At 40.8% G+C, this 20903-nt stretch overlaps 1 protein-coding gene across 2 annotated transcripts in view; it reads right to left on the reverse strand.

The window, feature by feature from the left end:
- Window positions 1-200: 200 nt before the first annotated feature.
- MTA1 (metastasis associated 1) overlaps window positions 201-20903 on the reverse strand; it is a 60709-nt gene continuing 40006 nt past the window's right edge. The window contains exons 18-20 of one of the 2 annotated variants that reach the window (XM_060774296.2): window positions 8345-8376; window positions 1984-2135; window positions 201-873 (exon numbers count right to left, since the gene is read on the reverse strand). In XM_060774296.2, coding sequence (XP_060630279.1) covers window positions 735-873; window positions 1984-2135; window positions 8345-8376 — 323 coding nt within the window. In that variant the 3' untranslated portion in view covers window positions 201-734. The remainder of the gene's footprint in view (window positions 874-1983; window positions 2136-8344; window positions 8377-20903) is intronic. The other variant, XM_060774297.2, reaches the window with a different exon arrangement.

Here is a 20903-nt window from a genome sequence, read left to right on the forward strand (position 1 = left end):
CAAGTTTAAATCCTAGATCTTCAATTCCTAAGCAGACAAAATAGTCCTAAAAAGCCCTAGCCACAGTGCTCCATTTACTGTGAAAAGCTGATGTGCAGCTGCTATATAATTTCTGTCATGGGTCCATTAACAGAAAGAATTAGCTGAAGGTATCTGAAAATATAAAGAACTGGGAGTAAGAAGTGAACTAAATCCATTACTTGTTTTCAGGTTCTATATTTCCAGATATTACAGATACACATTGGCACTTTACCTACAAAGAAATAATATAAGTGGAATTTAAAAATGGTACTCTTGACAAACACACGAACACAAACATACAACGGTCTCATAAAACGGTTCGACAATAAAAAGCTCGGTCATAAAATGAAGCCGTCTGGATTTCCCTTTATGGAAAGAGAGTATACTAACTAGCCTCCATTTTTCAATAAGTTAAATTCACTTTGCTTTCCACTTGCTTACAAAAGGAGCAGAGTAAGCGAGAAGCAAAGAAAAAAAATCAGCTACCAAAAAAATAAAAATAAAAGGAGAAAGCACACACATGTGCAATCTGGCCATCAAGACCCAGAACAGGGCCAAATTCCTTTCAAGAGTCAAAGAAATGTAGTTCTGTTTTTTCATCTGCAGTGGATTCAACACAGAACCTCCAGAACTGTAAATGGCTGTGGTAGTGGCGGCTGAGAAGAAATTCTCTTGGAAATCCTCCACTGTATCACAGACTAGTCAAGTTTGTTTCAGTCCTCAATGATGATTGGTTCATCATTCACAGGCTGTTGTAGATGCGGGCCCTGGAGAGGCTGAAGGACAATAGTCTTGTATGGACGTCTTGCAGCCCGCTTGGCTTCCGAGAAAGGAAGAAACTTGCGGATTTTCCTAAGAGAAAGCAAAAACTCGTCAAAAAATGGGTACTGGTAATATAGCTTCCAGTTCTGTCTGCTTCTCTAGAACTGTTCTAGAGCATGTTCTTCTATATTAGCAGTTCTAAAGTTCTTTTCCATAAAAAATGTCTTCTATAGAAAGAATGATTAAAATGATTTAAATTCCCGTTTTTTTTAAAGAAATTAAGATTTCATTTAGACATTGGCTGAAGAAGCAACAGTAGAGTTCCTAAAATTCTATTTATAAATTCTATTTTTGTTTGTACCAAGGTGGGAAACATATGGAAATCTTGGTATTGCTGGATTTAGAAGAGCTTAGAGAAGCCAGCTATTCCCATTATTCACTTATAAACTGCTCCAAACACTAATATTTGGAGTAATTAGGAGTCCCTTTGGGGAGATAGAGCAGTCTATAAACAAATAAATGTTTACTACTCAGCAAAAATTACAAGTTATAAAAATGTCTCTCCCAGTCTCTCATACATTTTTAATTATATGAGAACAGACATCTTCTCTGGTCTGGGAAAGAAACACTGCTGGGATCCAGATCTGCTGCCATAACAGAATTTTCTGGTGAAGTGGCAAAGAAAACCCCAATGTTTTCTCTTTAAATATATATCTAAATTGGCGATTGTTTTAATGTTTTTATACTTTTTTTTTTTACTTACTATGCATATTTATGTTTTTGTTGTTAACTGCCCTGAGTCCCTCTGCAGAAGTCAGGATAGGACAGGATAAAAATAGCCTAAATAAATAAATAAATTTATTTATTTACAATATTTCTAGCCCGCCTTTCTCAAGCCCGAAAGCGACTCAAGGCGGCTATCTATTAATAATGATGCAAGTAATATTTTATAGTATTGGCTTTTAAAAGGAACAAAAGTGTGACATACTCAATTTGTAACTACTTTCCTAAATATTTGCTTGGTGTAAAATGCCAGTTGGTGTAAAATGCCAGTAACTGTTGACTAGTTACAGGAAGCATCCGTCACTTCATCACTAGACCTTTCCTCAAACAGTGAGCTCACAATCCTGGCCTAAAAACAACTTCTGCTTCAGTTTCACACTAGCCCTACTCTGGCCCATACTGAAGGGCACGAACTACCTGGTTTCTTCCGTGGCCATGTAGAAAACATCATCAGGAGCATCAATCCAGTTCATCCTCCTCCTTTTCACTGGAAACATGGTTCCACCACGGATTAACCGGACTTTTGTTGGGTATGATTTCCCATTGAGCAGCAAGTTTCGACTTGGTCCCTAATGAAAGATAGGAAAAGAGGCAAAAGGTGTTATATCTCCTCAGAAAAAAACAACAGAAACAAATGTTTCAGGAACCAGACTTTTTCTTGGTATTACAAATAGATTTTTCTTTCTTTCTGTTTCTCTATTTCAAGTTATCACTTTTTACTCCTATATCGCTAGAATCGTAGGCTGAAATGGAACACATAATTGGGTGGTGATGGGAAAAGGAATGAAAACAGCCCAGAAAGGCAAAATACAAAGCATGTGAACTACACAGTGAAAAGAGAATCTGTTGCCTGCTTCTGTTCAAATGCCTATGATACCGAAACATTAATTTATGACAGTCCCAAACAAGTAGTGTTTCTTGCTTCCCTTAAAAACAAAAATGTTTTCAAGGAAAGAAGAAAAATATACTTCTGGTTTTCTACAATGCAGTACTCAATATTTAATTCTTTTTACATCCCTTCCTTTAATAGATTTCCAGTTTGTCCTACAAAAGGGGTTTAAATAGCTACAAAACAACAAAGGTGTTAGTGTAAAACAAAAACATTTTTTTAAATGTACAGGAAATGCAAAAGCTAGTAAAAATAAAGAGATCTGGATATGGGTGCCACCACTGAGGATATTCTTTCCCTGTAGCACCTCAGTTAAAAGGGACATCCAAAGAAAGGCCCCTGCATGCACATGATATAGAATCATAGAATCACAGAGTTGGAGGACCATCTAGTCCAACCCTCTGCCAAGAAGCAGGAAAATCGGATTCAAACCACCCCCAACAGATGGCCATCCAGCCTCAACTTAAAGCTAACTCTGACAGACATGTTACAACAGCTGCATGAAGAAGTCTAGGGTAACTAAAGACCCTTAAGCATTTGGAAGGGTAATAAGAAAAGGAGATTGATTAGGCTCCATGTCAGAAGTAGTGCTGAAGTACACATAGTCTGTTCTCTTGAAGTTATAGATTTTTAACAAATCTTATTTAGATGCCTTGTGGGCACATGCATTGTGCCCCTAAAGCAGACTTTGGAGCTAATGACAAAGCATTTCAGTAGAGATGGAGTGCAAAGCTGTCTTACACTAGAAGACACAGGGTCAATAAAATGATAATATCTGGATTTAAAACAAAAAAAGTATTGAAACATTGATGGAGGTGGAATGTATCTCCCTCTACGAACCATCACGGAGGTTAAGATCATTTGGGGAGGCCCTGCTCTTGGTCCCACCTGTCAAAAGTACAGTTGGTGGGGATGAGAGACAGGGCCTTCTCAATGGTTGCTCCTCAGCTCTGGAATTCCCTCCCCAGCAAGATTAGAACAGCGCCCTCCCTCCTGACCTTTAGAAAAAGAACAAAGACATGGTTGTGGGATCAAGCCTTTGGCTAATAAATAATGCACTACAAAGACTAATTAAGGAATATGTGCAATGACAATTCGGAATGGCTATGGTATACAACTTCTGGATCATGGGCTTTTAATGTTTATACTAGGATGATTTTATGCTTTGTCTGAATGTTTCAATTTAATGTATTTCTTATGTTTAATGGTTTTAATTGATTTTAAGTTCATAGTTATATGTTGTAATTTGTTATTATGATTTCTTTGGGTACTATATATTGGCACTGAATTTTTGTCATTAGCATGTTGTGAACCGCTTTGAGTCCCCCCAGGGGTGAAAAAGGTGGTATAAAAATACACAAAATAAATAAATAAATAATTTAAAAACCCATCTGCATTGGAAACTATTAGTCATATTAGTGTAGCTCCTGAAATCAATGCTGCATGCACCCATATTTCTCTATCATGCAACTATAGCTCCTGGGACTTCCACTGACTCTCGCACACGGAGACAAACACCCTTTTCAGCCCCAAACTCACTTTTCCAGTCAAAATGCTCCAAAAATGTATTTTAAAAATTCTTTTGGGGGCTACTGCAACCCCAAACTGCCCCATATCCAGGAATGTCCATAAAGGCAACAAAGAGTGACACAATGCCGCTTCTGGGATGCAATTTATGGTGTAGACCTCCCAATGTTCTCCACCTCTGCCCTCCAATGCAGTTATTCAGACTGTGGACCATGCCCAACCTTGCCCACAAAGTAATACACTTCAAATCCACTGTCCGTTGTTTCACATAGGTTAAAATACATAGTTTAAAATGCAACAGAAGTTACTACCATCATTTGCTGATCAATGATATAACTAAAGTCAGAGAAGCAAGTATTAATTGAACTCAACTGCCTCTTTTTAGACTCCTCAATCCAAACCCAGTCTTCAACTGCATGCTAAAGTCCCATGCTCCACTAACCTACACACAGGGACATATATATATCACACTTCTGATTCTGCAAAGCATCATATGGCAGTTGCAAATCATCCTTTAAACTGAGCAGTATGTTTGCCTTTCTTATCCTAGTAATGATCTTCTTTCTTCTGTCACAAAGAGTTAGTGCTATGATAGAACCTTGGCTCAAAAGTCTACATTATTAAATAATTGGTGTTTGATCCCTGCTGGGTATCTTAAAAAAGATTACTCTGCTGTCAACTTCACAAAAAAGAGGAAATGTTCCCTAGTATATGCAGCCCCACCTTTTGGCAAGGGTCTTTATCTCTGTTTCTGGAGTTCATGTTCAGTAAAGAACACAGGGAGTGGTTCCTTTTATAAGAAAAAAGCTTGAAATTATCAACACAAGGCTATCTTCATTAACAATCTACCCTCTTTTTTACATTTAAAACATAAAAATAATTAGGTCTGTAGTATCTGGTTAAAAGACTAAGAAAGAAGGGGGAAGCAAGGAGGGAAAAGGCTTTGTATTTCCTTTGAAATATGTTTTGTGGGTATTGCGTATGTGCCAACAAGCTGACAGGAGGCCTTAAGAACACTAATTACCTTTTAAATAAAGCACATGTTCCCCATGAGCTTTTATTTTTTACAGTGATTTGGTTCTTTTCTCAATTTTGTGTAAAAAAAAAACCCAGCAATCAAGCAGAAATCTCCCACGTGATACACATTAGCTGAGATTTGGCCTTGTCAGCCACAGCTACAACAACAGAACTCATTAATGAAAAGCCCCTTAACATGGTGGTGAGTAAAAGTAATGCTTAAAAGCTGTATAATAAACCAACTAGCAGCTATAGTAACCCAGCTTCATTTGAATTATGGCCACTTCTGATTCAAGGTATTATCCCAACAATCACTGTGCTTCCATCTTAAACCAGGCAGTGCTCCAACCAAAGAGAGGTGCTTCATAGCAGGGACCTGAGAAATGACAACTGATCATGGGGCCTGTTGAGATGGGCAGTTGTAGAGACTCACTAGGGACCTGCTGCAACTGCTGGTTCCAATGCACCAGGTGACTGCAAAAACATTGCAGTCATAATTTTCCATAACAGAAATCCTTTGTCTGTGTTACTGCCTTGATTAAGTAGTACTGGATATACTATTCATTCTTCAATTGTAAGATGCCATTGGTTGTAAGATGACCGTAATTTAGTTCCATCACTACCACCACCAAAAATACATAAAATACACCTGCGGTTATAAGATACATTCCGTTTTTAGAGATGCTTACATACCAAAAAATGCGTATTTAGAATTGAAGAAATACAGTACACAAGTATAAGTCAACCTCAGGTATAAGGCAAGGACAAGATTTGGAGACAAAACCATGGGTTTTGATATGACCCATGAATAAGTCACGAATCATTCCTCAAAGAGAGATAAGTGCTAATGCTGGCTCAAGGGGACAGTCATCTCTTGCAGCAATATCACTTCCTGCCCAGGAATTCAAAAAAGGCCTTTCACCATTTTACTCAGAGAACAAGATGGCTCCCTCAAGAAAAAGTATTAACTTTTCAAAAAAGAAACCATCCCTTCTCAGTGTAGAGTGGCAAAAGGCAAGGGCCAGGTCTGTCCCGGATAACCTAAAAGAAACACAAACCTGTCCTTATACTCTTGGCACACTTTTGCAAGGGAAGAGAGCACAAAAGAGCTTTCTTGCTTTCGGCACTCACTTCATTTTTGATAAGATACACTGACCCAGGTTTTTTAAATGTAGTCTCTCAAAGATTAAAAGCATACTCTTGGTTGTCTCTAAAGCAAATTGTTGATTTATAAGGAGCTACTCGCAACACTTCTTTAGATGACTTTAGTGTTAGCACAGTATAATAAACAACAACAACAACCTTATATCCTGCCACCATATTCCTGAAGGGACTTGGGGTGGCTTACATGGGGACCAAGCCCAATATAAACAAAGGTTACAAATAACACAATAAAATATATATAACAGTAAAATATATTAAAACAGAAAACCAATTAAATATGTCATAAAACATGAACCAGACATCAAACAATCAGTAGCCGAAAAAAATGGGCATGTGCAGATTTGAGACTAATAGGGTGGGACAAGGGCTTGTGCAAATACAGAACTGTAGGGCCAAGCTGAGAATAAAGTGCTGGAGATCCAACCAAATGAGGCAACATGGTTGACGTGGAGAAAGCCACATGCTATATCAAGCCAAAAATCCAGAAGCAAAGTCAACATGAAGCCAAATGACTAATGCCCACTCTGCCAGCATAGTTGGGGACTGACAGGTAATAGGGTGGATGGTGCAGCAATTCCTACAGGTTTCTAAAGCCCAACTTCCTTCAAGGCCACTCAAAGAACCCTTACCAAAGCCTCTTCTTGAAGGATTCCTGATGCCTCTATGATGTGGCTTTCATATCTGCTTTGTATCTACCAGTATTAGTAGCTGTAGTATATTGGCTCCCTTCTGGTGGAATACCTTTTAACTAAGCTTAGGCACATACCTATATTTCCCTGATTGCCATTCTCCACTGAATACCTTTCTTTTCAGGCACGTGTTCCTTCACTGATAAATGCAAATCACTGTTTTATTAATATGCTTGCTTATTTTTATATGTTCTGATATCTCATACATTTATTTAGTAAATAAATATATAAGGCCTGCCTGAAGATGAAATGATTTAATAGAACAGGAAACAGAAGAAGCATGTGTAACAATGATATCTGCCCTCCAGTTACATTTAGCTCAGGCAAACTTCGGCCCTCCAGGTGTTTTGGACTTCAACTCCTAAATTCCTAACAGCCTACCAGCTCTTAGGAATTGTGGGAGTTGAAGTCCAAAATATCTGGAGGGATGAAGTTTGCCCATGCCTGGTCTAGCTGCTCCAATTATGTCATCAGGTTGGTGTCTTTCATGATTAAATCCTGCAGCTACATTTCATAAAGTCATTGTGTTTATATAATACTATGTCATAAATGGATTTATATTCATTTTCTGTTTTGAGAAATCTATCGAAAAAGAAGTCGGTTGAGGAGGCAACGCTATGTCTGCCTAGTTTTGTTTCTTCTTATGAGTGCAGCTGTAGCCATGAATGCCACACTGTAAAACCTGGGTAGTTTTCTCTTGTTCAGAAGAAGAGATCTCCAGAAGAAGAATGAGAATTGCGTCCTTGCCCTCTACTGAGGATAAAGATAGTGTTACAGCCCATGTGGAACTGTAGCTTGATTTATCTCAGCAAATGGCCAGCCCCCTGAAGAGATTTGTCAGATAATTCAGGAAGTCACTTCAGATCATTTAGCAAATAATGGACTGATTGCATCATTGCACTGGTTCATATGGCTAATCCATTTTCTGGACTGTAGATCTGTTCCACTTTATTCTAGGGATTGTTAATTAGTCTTCAGTAGCTACTAATCACAGTGCTAAGTAGAAATTTCTCACAACTGTATAACTTTGGCTAGAAAAGTCAGAAGTTGTCGTTATATGAAAAAAAAAAGTGATATGCACCTTAAAATAAAGGTTCCATACATGTTGCATGAATATATTGTACAAAGTAGCACAGAAGTCGGAAATATTTCTCCCCACATTTATGGGTTTCGTATCAAATCACTTAGACTGCTAATTGACACCTGCCCACAGAAAATATCTCTCAATAATAAGATGAAACTAGACAAGCAAAATTTCCCCCAAAATCTTCTTAAATGGTAAACTCCAGATTCCTTAAAAATAGAACACACAATTTACTACTTGTTTTGTAAGTTCCTTGATTGTTCTAATATGCAGAGCCAAGAAAAATTGAAATAATATCTGAGAAAAGCACAGGCAGAAGGAATTAGGCTGTAAAGCTGTCTACAGCTAAAAGTTTTGGATGGTGGCCTTTACTGAATTTTGTTTTTTAAAAAACAAACATTCTCTTACCATTTGTCTGGTTTGTCCGTGGTTAGGCAGACCTAACAAACAGGAAAGAGAATAGACCTTGTAAGACACCGTTGCTTTTCCAAGACAAAAAAAGAAAATACAAGATCAAAACAACAGGACTATCTATGGCTCATTTCTGAAACAGGAATCACTTTCATATTTGCTTTCTTTGGCGATTATCCAAAATTATCCGCTGAATTAACTCCCCAAATTGTTACCATAATCCATAATTTTACTATGGATAGTCATGAAATATGATAGTCAAGGAAACTAAATAAAATGTGTGTATGTGCTTGTTGCAGCAAAATACTTGATTGTGTGCTTGTCTGTCTTCACTTGCCTGAAGAGCTGAGATTGAACACTATTTTTGCTAATGAAGGAACATCTATTACTGCAAGGATTCCTTTCCAGGCCCTTCTAGACAGGCCCTTTATCCCAGGATCTGATCCCAGGTTTTCTGACTACATTATCCTGCAGTGGGGACTCATATAATCCACTTTAAAGCAGAAACCCCTGGGATCAGATCCTGGGATATAAGGCCTGTCTGGAAGAGCCCTGAGAGCTACTGGCTTTGAGGTTTTAGTCTCAGGTAGACTTTTTTTTTTATTTAAAAATATTAAGTAAAGTTTTATTAGTAGTTCACCCATGAAGGGAGCTCCTTATTTTAAAAAGATGGAGAAGAAAACAATTTTCTCATTCTTTTAGAAATTGCCTCTTGGACAAGCTTGATTTTTTAAAAGTCCAATTTCCAACTATCAGTCAACTAAGGGACAAACATAAAATAGCTCTGGAGTCAAACTGGATAATATTTTCAGCATTTTTAAAAAATCAATGTGCCCATATATAGATGAAGCAATGAAAGATCTGATTTCCATGCTTTTTCTCACTTAGGTATCCTGTATTCATCACTTTTAGCTTTCTAAATTATCACTGGAGGTACCATGGACTTAATTTGAAAGTCTGATTACTAAGGCATCTCTGTGACGAAATGCCCATGTAGGAGGGAAAACCACAAGAAATATGCATTCCCCTTATCAGGCCCGTAGCCAGGATTTCATTTCGGGGGGAGCTGAATTTTTTTTCAGGGGCGGTTTCGGGGGGGGAGGGGTGAGTTTCGGGGGGGGGGGGGGCTGAGTCTGAGTGAAAGAGGGTCTAGCCTAGCAAATCTTTTGTATCATTACCCCAATACCCACATGCATATGGGATATATTGAGTATGGTGATCAGATCATGTTATTAATAAACATAACAGTTTAAATAATGCACCAATAAGGCCTTTTCGCGAACCACCATGAAAATTTCGGGGGGGGGGGGGGGCTGAAGCCCCCCGAGCTCCCCCCCTGGCTACATGCCTGCCCCTTAACATTATTTGGTTTGATCCTTGGTATATCAGTAGAGTTGCCAGCTTGGTTAACAGACTGGGCTCCAGTGATTTTAATCCAGAATCTATGATGAATCAAACTTCTCCCTACGAAGCTTCACTGAGAGAGATGAAGGCACTGGTTCTCCTTCAACATTCAAAACCCCCAATTTTTAACTGCAACCATCCTTTCTCGTAGCCTGGAGAATTGGCGAAGGGGTAAACAGGTACTAGCGGCAAGAATAGAGCTGTTTAATGTTAAAAATTACAGGAGCCCCTTTCTGTTTCCCACCTGTCAACCATATGTATCACTGAGTTCAGAACGGCATGATCCAGTTTTAGTTTTTTACTAGAACTCCGAGATCTATCAACAGAAGCCAAACACATACTGGTTAAGAGAGGTGGACATACACCTTAGACTTGAGAGAATATAATGCTTCAGCAGATGTGGGTTTTCAGAACAAGGCGTGAGTTTACAGTCCTTCCATATAAAACCCCACTCATTTCCCCACGTAACTCAAAACTAAAACCCCTCAATCCAGCATCCCATTTCCAAAACTGACTAGTCATGTGTCTATCAATCCTATAAGCCGATTTACAATAGTCACTTTTCATAGGTATATCTGTATCTGTTTCACTAAGTCACTCAACCTGTCTTCCTGCTTTCCTTTAGTCAGAAAAATATAGCATGTTAAACTATCATAGTTTAAATTTTAGGAAAAAAGTGAATTGTGGTACAGCTGGCAAATTTTTAATTTGCACTTAAGGAGTATCATGCTTTAAGGATGTTCAATACCAACTATTACATTTTATGTCCAGTAGTAGTACGAGCAGGGAGACGAATAGGATCCATTTAAATGCTAAACCATGTAGTCCTTCCAATATTGTTGTGAAGTAGATGTTACTAGAAATTCTAATTATTTTGTAGGTGTCTTGCTTCAAGGGTGGGATCACCGGAGTAGGGTGATCTTATCCATCTACTAATTTATTACACAGCATCAACCAAGTCCTGAGGCACCTGTAGTCAGGAATGGCAAGCCCAATCTTCTTTATTTCAAACTAAATTAAGTATATTCTGTGCTGTCCACGCTGAACCTAGTACTCCCCCCCCCCCAAAAGGGCCCATGCAGCTTCTTGTTGCCCTACCCCAATCCCTTTTGTCTTAAGTGAATCAGGCAGACCCTTCTCATTTTTCCATGCTTTTCCCACCTTAAAAGTCTTAACAGCAGAGTTTTAGCCCTCTCCTCTTTTTTGTCTTTTTAATCCACCTCAGAAATCTTAGGAACAGTACCTGAAAGAGCCCCTCCTCATATTCTAACTAACAAGAAGTGCCCAGGTCTGCAACTAACACCCAAAAAGGGATCCAAAAAACATCTTGCCCCTATGCAGGAATGGTAGCAGAAGTATGTTATCCTTTTCCTAACTCATTTTAAACCTCTGCAACAGTGTTTTAGCACATACTTCTTTCTCTACACACACACACACAACCTGTCTCAGGAGACTTACTAGCAGTACTTGAAAAAGCTCTCCCTTGTTCTCTAGCCATAAAAAAAAATCTTGATGTATTACAGCAGTTACCGTACCCTTTTGTTTCAAGGAAGTCCCTGTGTGGAATTTCAACTTTAAATTGGCCATCAGAACTTGGACAACCCATTAAAATACTCTTTTGTTCTTCTGCTATTTTTAAATTTACTTATGCCGTGTCTCCATTTTGCTTCTAAGAAATCCCCCATTTGGCATTTTGGCTTAAAACTACCACTTGGGTGACAAAAAGTCAGTTTTTGAGTACAATAAAGTGAAACTAAAATAGACCCAGACACAAAAACACTTTCTTTTACTGTAACATGGGCAACCTGAAGACATAAATGCATAAAACACATTCGTATTCATCCCCAACCTCAATGTACGGGACCTACAAAGAAAAGACACCAACCAAGAGTGGCAACTGAATGTGCGTTTCTTCAGCTAACAAGGTTTGAACATCCCATTCAGAGTCACTTGAAAGAAAAACAAAACAAAGTACAGAAACTATAACTCCCAGAAACAAAAAAAATGGCTCACTGAGAAGCCTATAGAAGAGTACATAAGTACTGGGAAACCTTAATTAGGGTTTATGTGCACTATTTCCACTCAAATGCCAAAGAAGAAGTTTCACAGCTGGCACTCCAGGAAAAATAAGTCCTCCGTGGTCTTGAAAAAACCCTCCAAGTATTTCCCTATGCCAATGTACTGGAACAATGAGCTGTCTATACCACCTTTATATATTGAACTGCAAAGTATCATGGCAAATCCATCTCGTCTAATTTATTCCTTTACAGGCAGTAGTGAGATTTGTTGTTGCTGTTAACTGCCATTGACCTGACTTCAACTTATGATACGCAAAGGAACACCTCAGCAAACGAGAATCCAAAAGTGACAGACTAAAATCCAGCACCTCAATCAGTGGATGACAGCAGATGGGAAACTCCCTCCTGGGCAAACAGAAGAGTGGACGACCTGGAGGGCGCTGAACAGGCTGCGCTCTGGCACCACAAGATGCAGAGCTAGACTTAATAAATGGGACTACAAAGTGGAGTCCACGACATGCGAGTGCAGAGAAGAGCAAACCACAGATCATCTACTACTATGCAACCTGAGCCCTGCCACACACACAATGGAGAACCTTCTCACAGCAACATCAGAGGCACTCCAAGTGGCCAGCTTCTGGTCAAAGTACATTTAGCATAATGCCAAGTTCTTTTTTTAACTTTGTGTTTTAAAATGCATTTTACTTGCTTCTCACACGATAAATAAATTTATGACAATGCTATGAATGAGTGACCTCCAAGTCCCACTATTATCAACTCCTCTTCTCTGGTCTTGCTGATTCTTTTCACAATATAATACAGCATTATTTTAAACAGTTACACAATTCAAAAATGAACCTGGTAATGTTCCATGTTCATTTCTCATACATGTAATAATGTGAGAGATTATTATTATTATTACCCTGCTTTTTCTCTCTACAAATGAAAGTCAAAACAGCTTGCTATACAAGCATTTCAATACACTTTAACACTCCAAAATATACAAATATTAAAAAGAATGAAATATTAATGCCATTAAGAAAAAAAGTTAGTGAGTTCCTACAATCACATGTGATGGTATTTCAGTTAATTCAAGAGAGAATGGTGCAAATTAATTCTCGAAATATATCAATGTCCCCCATTTTGAGTCGGTTTGTTTCATGGAGTTAAATAATCTATCATATGCAACAATAAAACAGATGGCTATTTCACATTGAGGGAGCCTCAAAATGGAAGAATGTAAGTGTTGCCCAGATGGCAAGGCAGAATATGAAATACTGGACATATTGAGAAATTGAACAATTAAAAAAACAAAACAAACAAAGATGATCTAAGAAGTTTCTTGCTATGTGGTTTCCATGTATTTTTGTTGTTATAAATACTTAGAATGCCCATTTTGAAAATCTTGTTCTGGATGCAGCTAAGCACGGATGAGAACATACTATTGCAGCAGCTGTAATGTCAAACAGTGAGAGTTGCAAATATACAATTTTTGAAAAAGGTGACCAAGGAGGTGGTGTTTGATCAAGTGCAGACATTCCTAGATGTCCCATTTTTAATGTGGCCAAGATACGGCATTTGAAAGAAACATTCAAAGACACAGCTGCTTTGATCTGGATCATATGCAGAGAGATATCCTAGCATGTATGAGGCAGAGAAAAATACATTAGTAGCATAAGCTTTTGTCTTCTTCGTCAAATGCAAAATACATATTTGCTATTTTTACTGATGACTTTCTGTAAGGGAGAGAGACTGGATAAATTCTACACTGCTCTACTTGAGCTTAATATTCTTTCAACATTGTTGTTTGCATTATCCACCTAGGACTAGAAAAGACCACCCTCTTTCTTTTCTGTATCCTTAGAGTGAGTCTTGTCCAACCAATTACGTCACTGTTAGAAAGAAGCACTGGGAGATTTCTCCTCCACTCTATGACAGTTGGTCCCACAGGTCTCTAAATTTTCTCCCATGCTATTCAGCATCTACATAAAATAATTAGGGGGAAGGAGTGTAAACTGGAGATTTGGAGCATTATATCAATATATAAGTGATGTTCAACCATATCCCTTTGTTCTATCTGAATCAGGAGTAGCTGTCCAATTGAAAGACCAGCACCTGGAGGAAGTGATGGACTACATAAGGCCAATGAGATGAAATGGAATATGTCAAAGCAGTGGATCTATGAACAGGCAGAGATTTGTTACTAGCAAGTTCTTGTTAATATTGTTCCTTTGAAAAATTACAAGAAAATGCTCTGCGGTACCCCCCATTCAAATATGGCATCTTATAACTTCTTAGGAAAACCTGCAAAAAAGATTAGAAAGCAGTATTATCCTACTACTTTCTTCCCTTCAATCTTCCCCTTCCAGCCCAAATAGATTTGAAGTCTACCAAATGAAGAAAGGGCCACATTGACTGGATTTCTGTATAACAAGGCACATTTTCCACAAATCAGTGAACAAATTTAACGCCTTTCCATCCCACTGGCATTTTTCTGAAAATATTGTATTTTATCGCATAGTAGTAGCAGTTTTAATCTCTTTTTTGAGAACTGAAAAAAGGGGGAGTGCGACTATTATGAGGTAAAAAAAATCCAGCTACAGGGCTTTATTCAGTCGGAAGTTAAGCTTCATAGTTGGACAAGGAGTGAGTGTGTGCATGAGTGAAGCTTCGCTTGCCTTCATGTCTGCGCCTTTGGAAAGGAAAGGAAAAGAAAGGGTGCAAATATGTGGGTCGGACATTCGCTCACACTTCCTTTCTTTTCCAAAGCGGTGGGCTGCTGGCCGAAAGAAGTCCCATACCTGGAAAGGGGACAAGCACGCACATGAGATGCCTGCCTCTGCCCCTGCCTGCTCACCCCCTTCCTTTCCTTTCCCTTCCTTAGGGGCAAACATGGAGGCAAGTGAAGCCTCACTCACCTGCATGACTCCCCTCTTTCCTTTCCATTTTAAGGGAATGGGTGAGTGGGTAAGCAAATAAAGAATGTGACTATTGTATGATGAAAGCAAAAATACTACTGGGGGGTGCAACTATTACATAGTGTCGACTATTACGCAATGAAATATGGGGTTCAATAGAATAAATACCAGGAATTAAAAACTGCATCCATACTGGGAGGCAGGTTGGCTCAAAGAACTATTGGAAGTCCTAGTCTACTACACACCATGCCTGCCAGTCACTTAAGAGTGACTTGATATGGATATCTTGTCCGTGTTTCTTGCTACACCATGAGCAACCCATATGTCTCTTTCTTCTTTCCCTCCCATTGCTCAAACTAAGTCAGTAAACACACAGTAACATTTAACAAGCAGATAACTGATCTTATTACATTAAAAAGTAATGGATTATAGCCATGGCTATCACAAGTAAAAGGCAATTGTACTCCAGCCTGCTGTGGCAAAAGATAACCAGCAAATGAAGTACTGTGGAGATCCAAATGCTTCTTGTTTCACTTACTGGATTAGCCAAGTTGCCTCAGCAACAAGGCTATGGCTTGTTCACCAACTACATTCTGGATCCAGCATAAGCTGGCAATGATAGTTCATGCTCAGATAATGCCTTGAATTGATTACAACAATATTCTCCATTTGAAACTTTCTCTGAAGAATTAGCATCTGTAGCAATACATGGCCGTCTATGTGCTCACAACAACAGAAAAGAAAAATATATTGTTCTTATTTTGAAATCTCTCCACTAGCTGTCAATGAACAGCCTGGTCCAATTCGAAGTGTTAATTCCAGTCTACAAAGCTTTGAATGGATCAGGTCCCAAAGTACTTGAAGGGCCAACTTGATCATGACATCAACTAAGGATGCTTGGGTATGGAATCCTTGATGAGTGTATTCTGCATGGCAACTACATGTAGCTATTGGTGGCATCTAGGTAGAGTACTCCTAGCTGATGAAATCCAGCCATCCCCTTTGTTATCATATGGGACCTAGCTGTAAAGGTATTTGCATGCATTCCTTGTGCAAAAGGAAAACAAATACAACATTTGTTAAGTGCTGATCCTTGCTGATAATTTCATTACATTTAATCGCATAATAATGCTCTCAGAAACATGGTTTTAGCAATGTCGGGATAGTGAACTGTGCTTTCTGTAAACTGTTAGTTGTCCTCGGGTGTAGGAGAATGAGACGATACAATATAAGTGGAGGTTGCTTACCTGTAAACACGGTTTCCCGAGTGACCACCTGTGGATTTGCACCTATGGTAATTCCTGCGCACGCGCAGGCAGCATCGGACAATCTCGAGACTCTTTGAAACCGTTAGCTAAGCCACGCCCACCCCCGAGCACATAAATAGCCCCAAGTGCTGCTAACGGTCAGTTCTTCCGCCGCAAACAGCAAACAGAAGCACTGAAGCATGACGCAGCGGGGAGGTTGGGCGGGCTGTGCAAATCCACAGGTGGTCACTCGGGAAACCGTGTTTACAGGTAAGCAACCTCCACTTTCCCCTCGTGACCACCTGTGATTTGCACCTATGGTAATAGACTAGCGAGCTGCTAACCTTGGATGGTGGGCGTCATGCCACAGCTGAAAACAGAACTGCTCTCCCGAAGGCTGCATCCTTCTTAGACAATACATCAAGTTTGTAATGTTTCACGAAAGTCAAAGGCGTAGACCAGGTAGCCGCTCTGCACACTGCGTCAATCGGGACGCCTTTCATGAAGGCTGTTGACGTAGCTACTGCTCTCGTTGAATGCGCTTTGACCTGCAACGGTAAGACTTTTCCAGAATTACGGTAAGCCATACGTATAGCCAGCACAACCCACTTCAAAAGTCGCTGCGACGAAACGGGTTCACCTATTGTATCTGGCCGGTAAGTAACAAACAACCTTGGGGACTTCCGTGACTTGGCCGTTCTATCTACATAGTACGCTAGCGCCCTACGAACATCCAATAAATGCAACGCCCTCTCTAAAGGCGTCGTAGGGTTTTGGAAAAAAGCCGGCAATACGATCTCCTGGGACATATGAAAAGCACTAGTCACTTTTGGCAGGAAGGCCACGTCCGTCCTAAGGACCACCTTATCCTTATGCATGCGCATATAAGGAACATCGCACCGCAGTGCACATAGTTCGCCTACCCTCCTAGCAGATGTTATTGCTACCAAAAAGGCCGTTTTCCATGACACAAAGGAGATATCTGCCGTTGATAGTGGCTCAAAAGGAGGTTTTGTTAAAGCCGTGAGCACTAACTCTAAGCTCCACGGCGGGGCTACTGGGGCAACTGTAGGCCTTATATTTTTTGCCCCCTTCATAAACCAAGAAACTAACGGGTCCTTGAAGCAGGACGGTAAACCGGCCTTCCGTCTATACCAGGATAGAGCTGCAAGGTAACATTTTAATGACGACACTGAAAGGCCCGAGTCCATCAAGGACATTAAAAAATCTAAAACTAACGATGTGGAAGCTTCAATGGGGTCTACACTCCTCTCCTGGGCAAACTTAGTGAACCGAGCCCACTTATAAGTATACGATCTCTTTGTTGACCGCTTATGAGCGGCGTCTAAAACTGCTTGCACTGGTTGTGATAGAGTGATACTAGCAGTCATTTTCTGGGGAATATCCTCCATGCCGTCAGCTTCAGGGTCTGAACATCCGGGTAAAGAACCAGATTGTTCTGCATTGCCAGTAAGTCTTTCCTGTCTGGCAGGCGCTTGAATACTCTTTTTGACATCTGCAGTAGCAGGGAGAACCAAGGCTGCCGTGGCCACCATGGGGCTACTAAGATTCCTTGGGCCCTGTCTTGGAACATCTTCGCCACCACACGCAGTAGCAGGGGGATTGGGGGAAAAGCATAAACTGTTGTGCTCCCCCAGTCCTGCAGGAACGCATCTCCCAGACAATTGCTCAGTGCAGTCCGGCTCAGCCGTGCGCAAAACATCTGGCATTGTGCGTTCTCTGGTGATGCAAACAGGTCTAACTTCGGCCATCCCCATGCTCGAAACAGAAGCAATCTCCTCTCTGTTCAGCATCCATTCGTGGTGTTGTAAAGGCGACCTGCTTAGGTCGTCCGCTAATACATTTTGTACTCCGGGCAGATGAATGGCCATTAAATGTATGCCCTTCTCTATGCACCAATGCCATATCTTCAGAGTTAATTCCAACAAAGTTGTTGAATGAGTCCCTCCCTGCTTGTTTATATAAAACATTACAGTTGTATTGTCTGTTACTAGTTGGACATTTTGATTTACGAGAAGCAGCTGGAATGCTTTTAGTGCCTTCTCCACAGCAAGTAACTCCAACTGATTTATGTGCAACTTTGACTCCTGCTCTGTCCACCTGCCCTGGGCGGTAAAGCCTTCTACATGTGCACCCCAACCTCTGAGTGAGGAGTCTGTTGTCAAAACTGCCGTTGGCTCCGGTTGTCGAAAAGACAGGCCAGCACAAACGTTGTGCCGATCCGCCCACCACAACAGGGATTGGCGGAGCTCCCCAGGTAGGGAAAAACGGGTATTGGGGTTGTGATGCAAAGGTTTGAAAACCGACAGGAACCATGACTGCAGGGGCCTGATATGCAACCTCGCATGTGGTATTACTGCCGTGGTTGAAGCCATGTGACCTAGTATTTTTTGGATATCTTTTGCTTTTATTCTGTCCTGTTCTACTGTCCGCAATATTAAAGTTTGCAGGTTCTTGAACCGGTCGTCGGGAAGAAAAGCCTTCTCCACTTCCGAATCCAGTATGGCTCCAATGAATTGTATCCTTCTCACCGGGTCGAGGTGGGATTTCTCCCAATTCACTATTAGACCTAGGGACTGGAGAAAATACAATGTTTTTCTAATGTCGTTTTCCAGTCTATATCTAGATCTAGCCACCAATAACCAATCATCAATATACGGGTATATCGTTATCCCTGCTGTGCGGAGGTATGCCGCTATGACAGCCATACACTTCGTGAAGACCCGTAGTGCTGTCGCTAGCCCGAAGGGGAGCACCTTAAACTGGTATGCTTGATTGTCTACTTTGAAAGCCAAGTATCTATGATAGTCTTTATTAATTGAGATATGGAAATAAGCGTCCTTTAAGTCCACTGTTGCAAACCAGACATTTTTATTTAGTAAAGGTAAGAGAACTTTCAACGAAACCATTCTGAACTTTTTTGGGACGATATGCTTGTTAACGTTACGCAAATCAAGAATGGGGCGTTGACCACCACCCTTCTTGGATACTAAGAAATACCTTGAAAAAAAACAACTACTGTATTCAGATGGATGTACATAGGTAATCGCCCCTTTCTCCAACAATTTATTAATTTCATCTAACAGTGGGCCAGAGGACGAAGTCGACCTGACGCGGCCAACAGGGGGCAGTTTTTCAAATTCAATACTGTAACCGTTCTTAATTATCTCTAAGACCCAGGTGTCTGAAGTAATATTAGACCAAACATCATAAAAAGGGGTTAAACGTGACCCAAAACATGGCAATACTTGCTGAGAACATGCAACATTCATTAATACATCAGGTGGAGAAAAACCATTAAGCGAGGGTGTAAACCCCACTGGTAATACTGCTTCCGATATCTCTTGCGAGCGAATGTCAAAAACGCTGCTTGTTGCCCCCTGAACGAGTAGGCTTGTTCTGGTAGGGCTGGAATCGATTCTTCATTCCATACACTTGCCTTCCCTGTGCAAAGGGCTTGTTATTCTGGAAATTTCTTTGGCGTTGCTGCCCATTATAGTAATTACCAGGGTATCTCCTGTAAAAGGGTTGTTGCCATCTTGGTTTCTGCTGATAATTTGACTGACGAGGGAAACCATAGATCTGCATTGTTTTTTTCATCTCCTGAGTATGTTTAAGTCTCTCATCTGTCAACGGATTAAACAGGCCACTCTCATTCATTGGGAGATCCTCTGCAATAGAGCGCCCATCCTCCGATAAGGACGACGCCCTTAACCAGGCATGACGTCTAATCGCTGTTGCTGTCGCATATATTTTCCCAGATGTGTCTGCTAAATGCTTAGCGAAGTCCTTCTGAAACTTCGCCAACAGCAATGCCTCCGTGTGGTATGCCTTTGGCAGGCGTCTTTCATTCTGAGGTAACAAATCGATGTAGGGACCCATCTTGTTCCAGAGAAATGTCTGATAGGCTGACATGTAAGTGGCATAGTGCGCCATTCTTGTAATTAATCCTGCGGCTATATGAGCCTTCTTTCCCAATGTATCTATCTTCCTACCTTCTTTATCAGAAGGCGCAGTTTTTTTAGACTTCTTCCCTTGGCCAACCTCTGCCACAACAGTATTGGGTATAAACGGTTTATATACCCAATCAGCGGTAGATAGATCCAATCTGTAAAGGTTATCTACTCTCCTAGGTATAGCTGGCGCCGACACAGGAGACCCTTCTGGCACCTTGGTAAGTTTTAGAAGGTATGGCAATACAGGTAATGTAGTAGTATTAGTTGCCTCCTGCTGATCCGCCGGAAACATGGGGTCTTCCACTGGTTCCGGTGGTTTGGGGTTAGGTAGATCCAAAGCCTTAATCAGTCTAGTCAACATTGCTGTAAATTTAACAAGGTCATCATTAGTCGCAGGACCTTTCTGTTTCGCACCATCAGGTGTGGGTAATTCATCATGTGATGAATCCGTCATGTCCATTTCCGACATATGGGCTTCATTATGATCATCTTGCTCTGACAGCGGTTCATCTAGCACAGCTACATCACCAGAAACTGCTGGTAAACGCCCATGTGTCCTTGGAACCCTGGGCTCATGTGGTCCCATATAAACTCCAGTAGGAACATTGGTAGACTGCCATTGATAAGGAGGTGGGAACCCTCCTGGTGGAAAACCTCCATAAAAGATGGGGCCTTGTGGTGTCATATGCCAGTAGCCTCCTTGAGGGAACCCCTCCCTCATCTCTCCCCTTGAACATGATGGTAAAGGGGAACAGCCTCTCACTCCTTGATCAGCTGGAATTCTGCTTCGTCTACTCCTTCCCCTTTGGCATCTCTTTTTTGCTCTGGGAGGGGAGGAGTCTGAGGAGGAGCCTGAAGAAGGGCCAGAGGTTCTCTCTGATGCTGAACGCTCCCGGCGCCGATGCCTTTCCACCTTCTCTCCCTCGGCGCCGGCAACGCGGCGCGAAGGGGCTCTCGCCCGGCTTCGCACAACAGGACCATCCTCCTTAGCC

This window comes from Anolis sagrei, chromosome 4, assembly GCF_037176765.1.
Source record: "Anolis sagrei isolate rAnoSag1 chromosome 4, rAnoSag1.mat, whole genome shotgun sequence".
NCBI lineage: Eukaryota > Metazoa > Chordata > Lepidosauria > Squamata > Dactyloidae > Anolis > Anolis sagrei.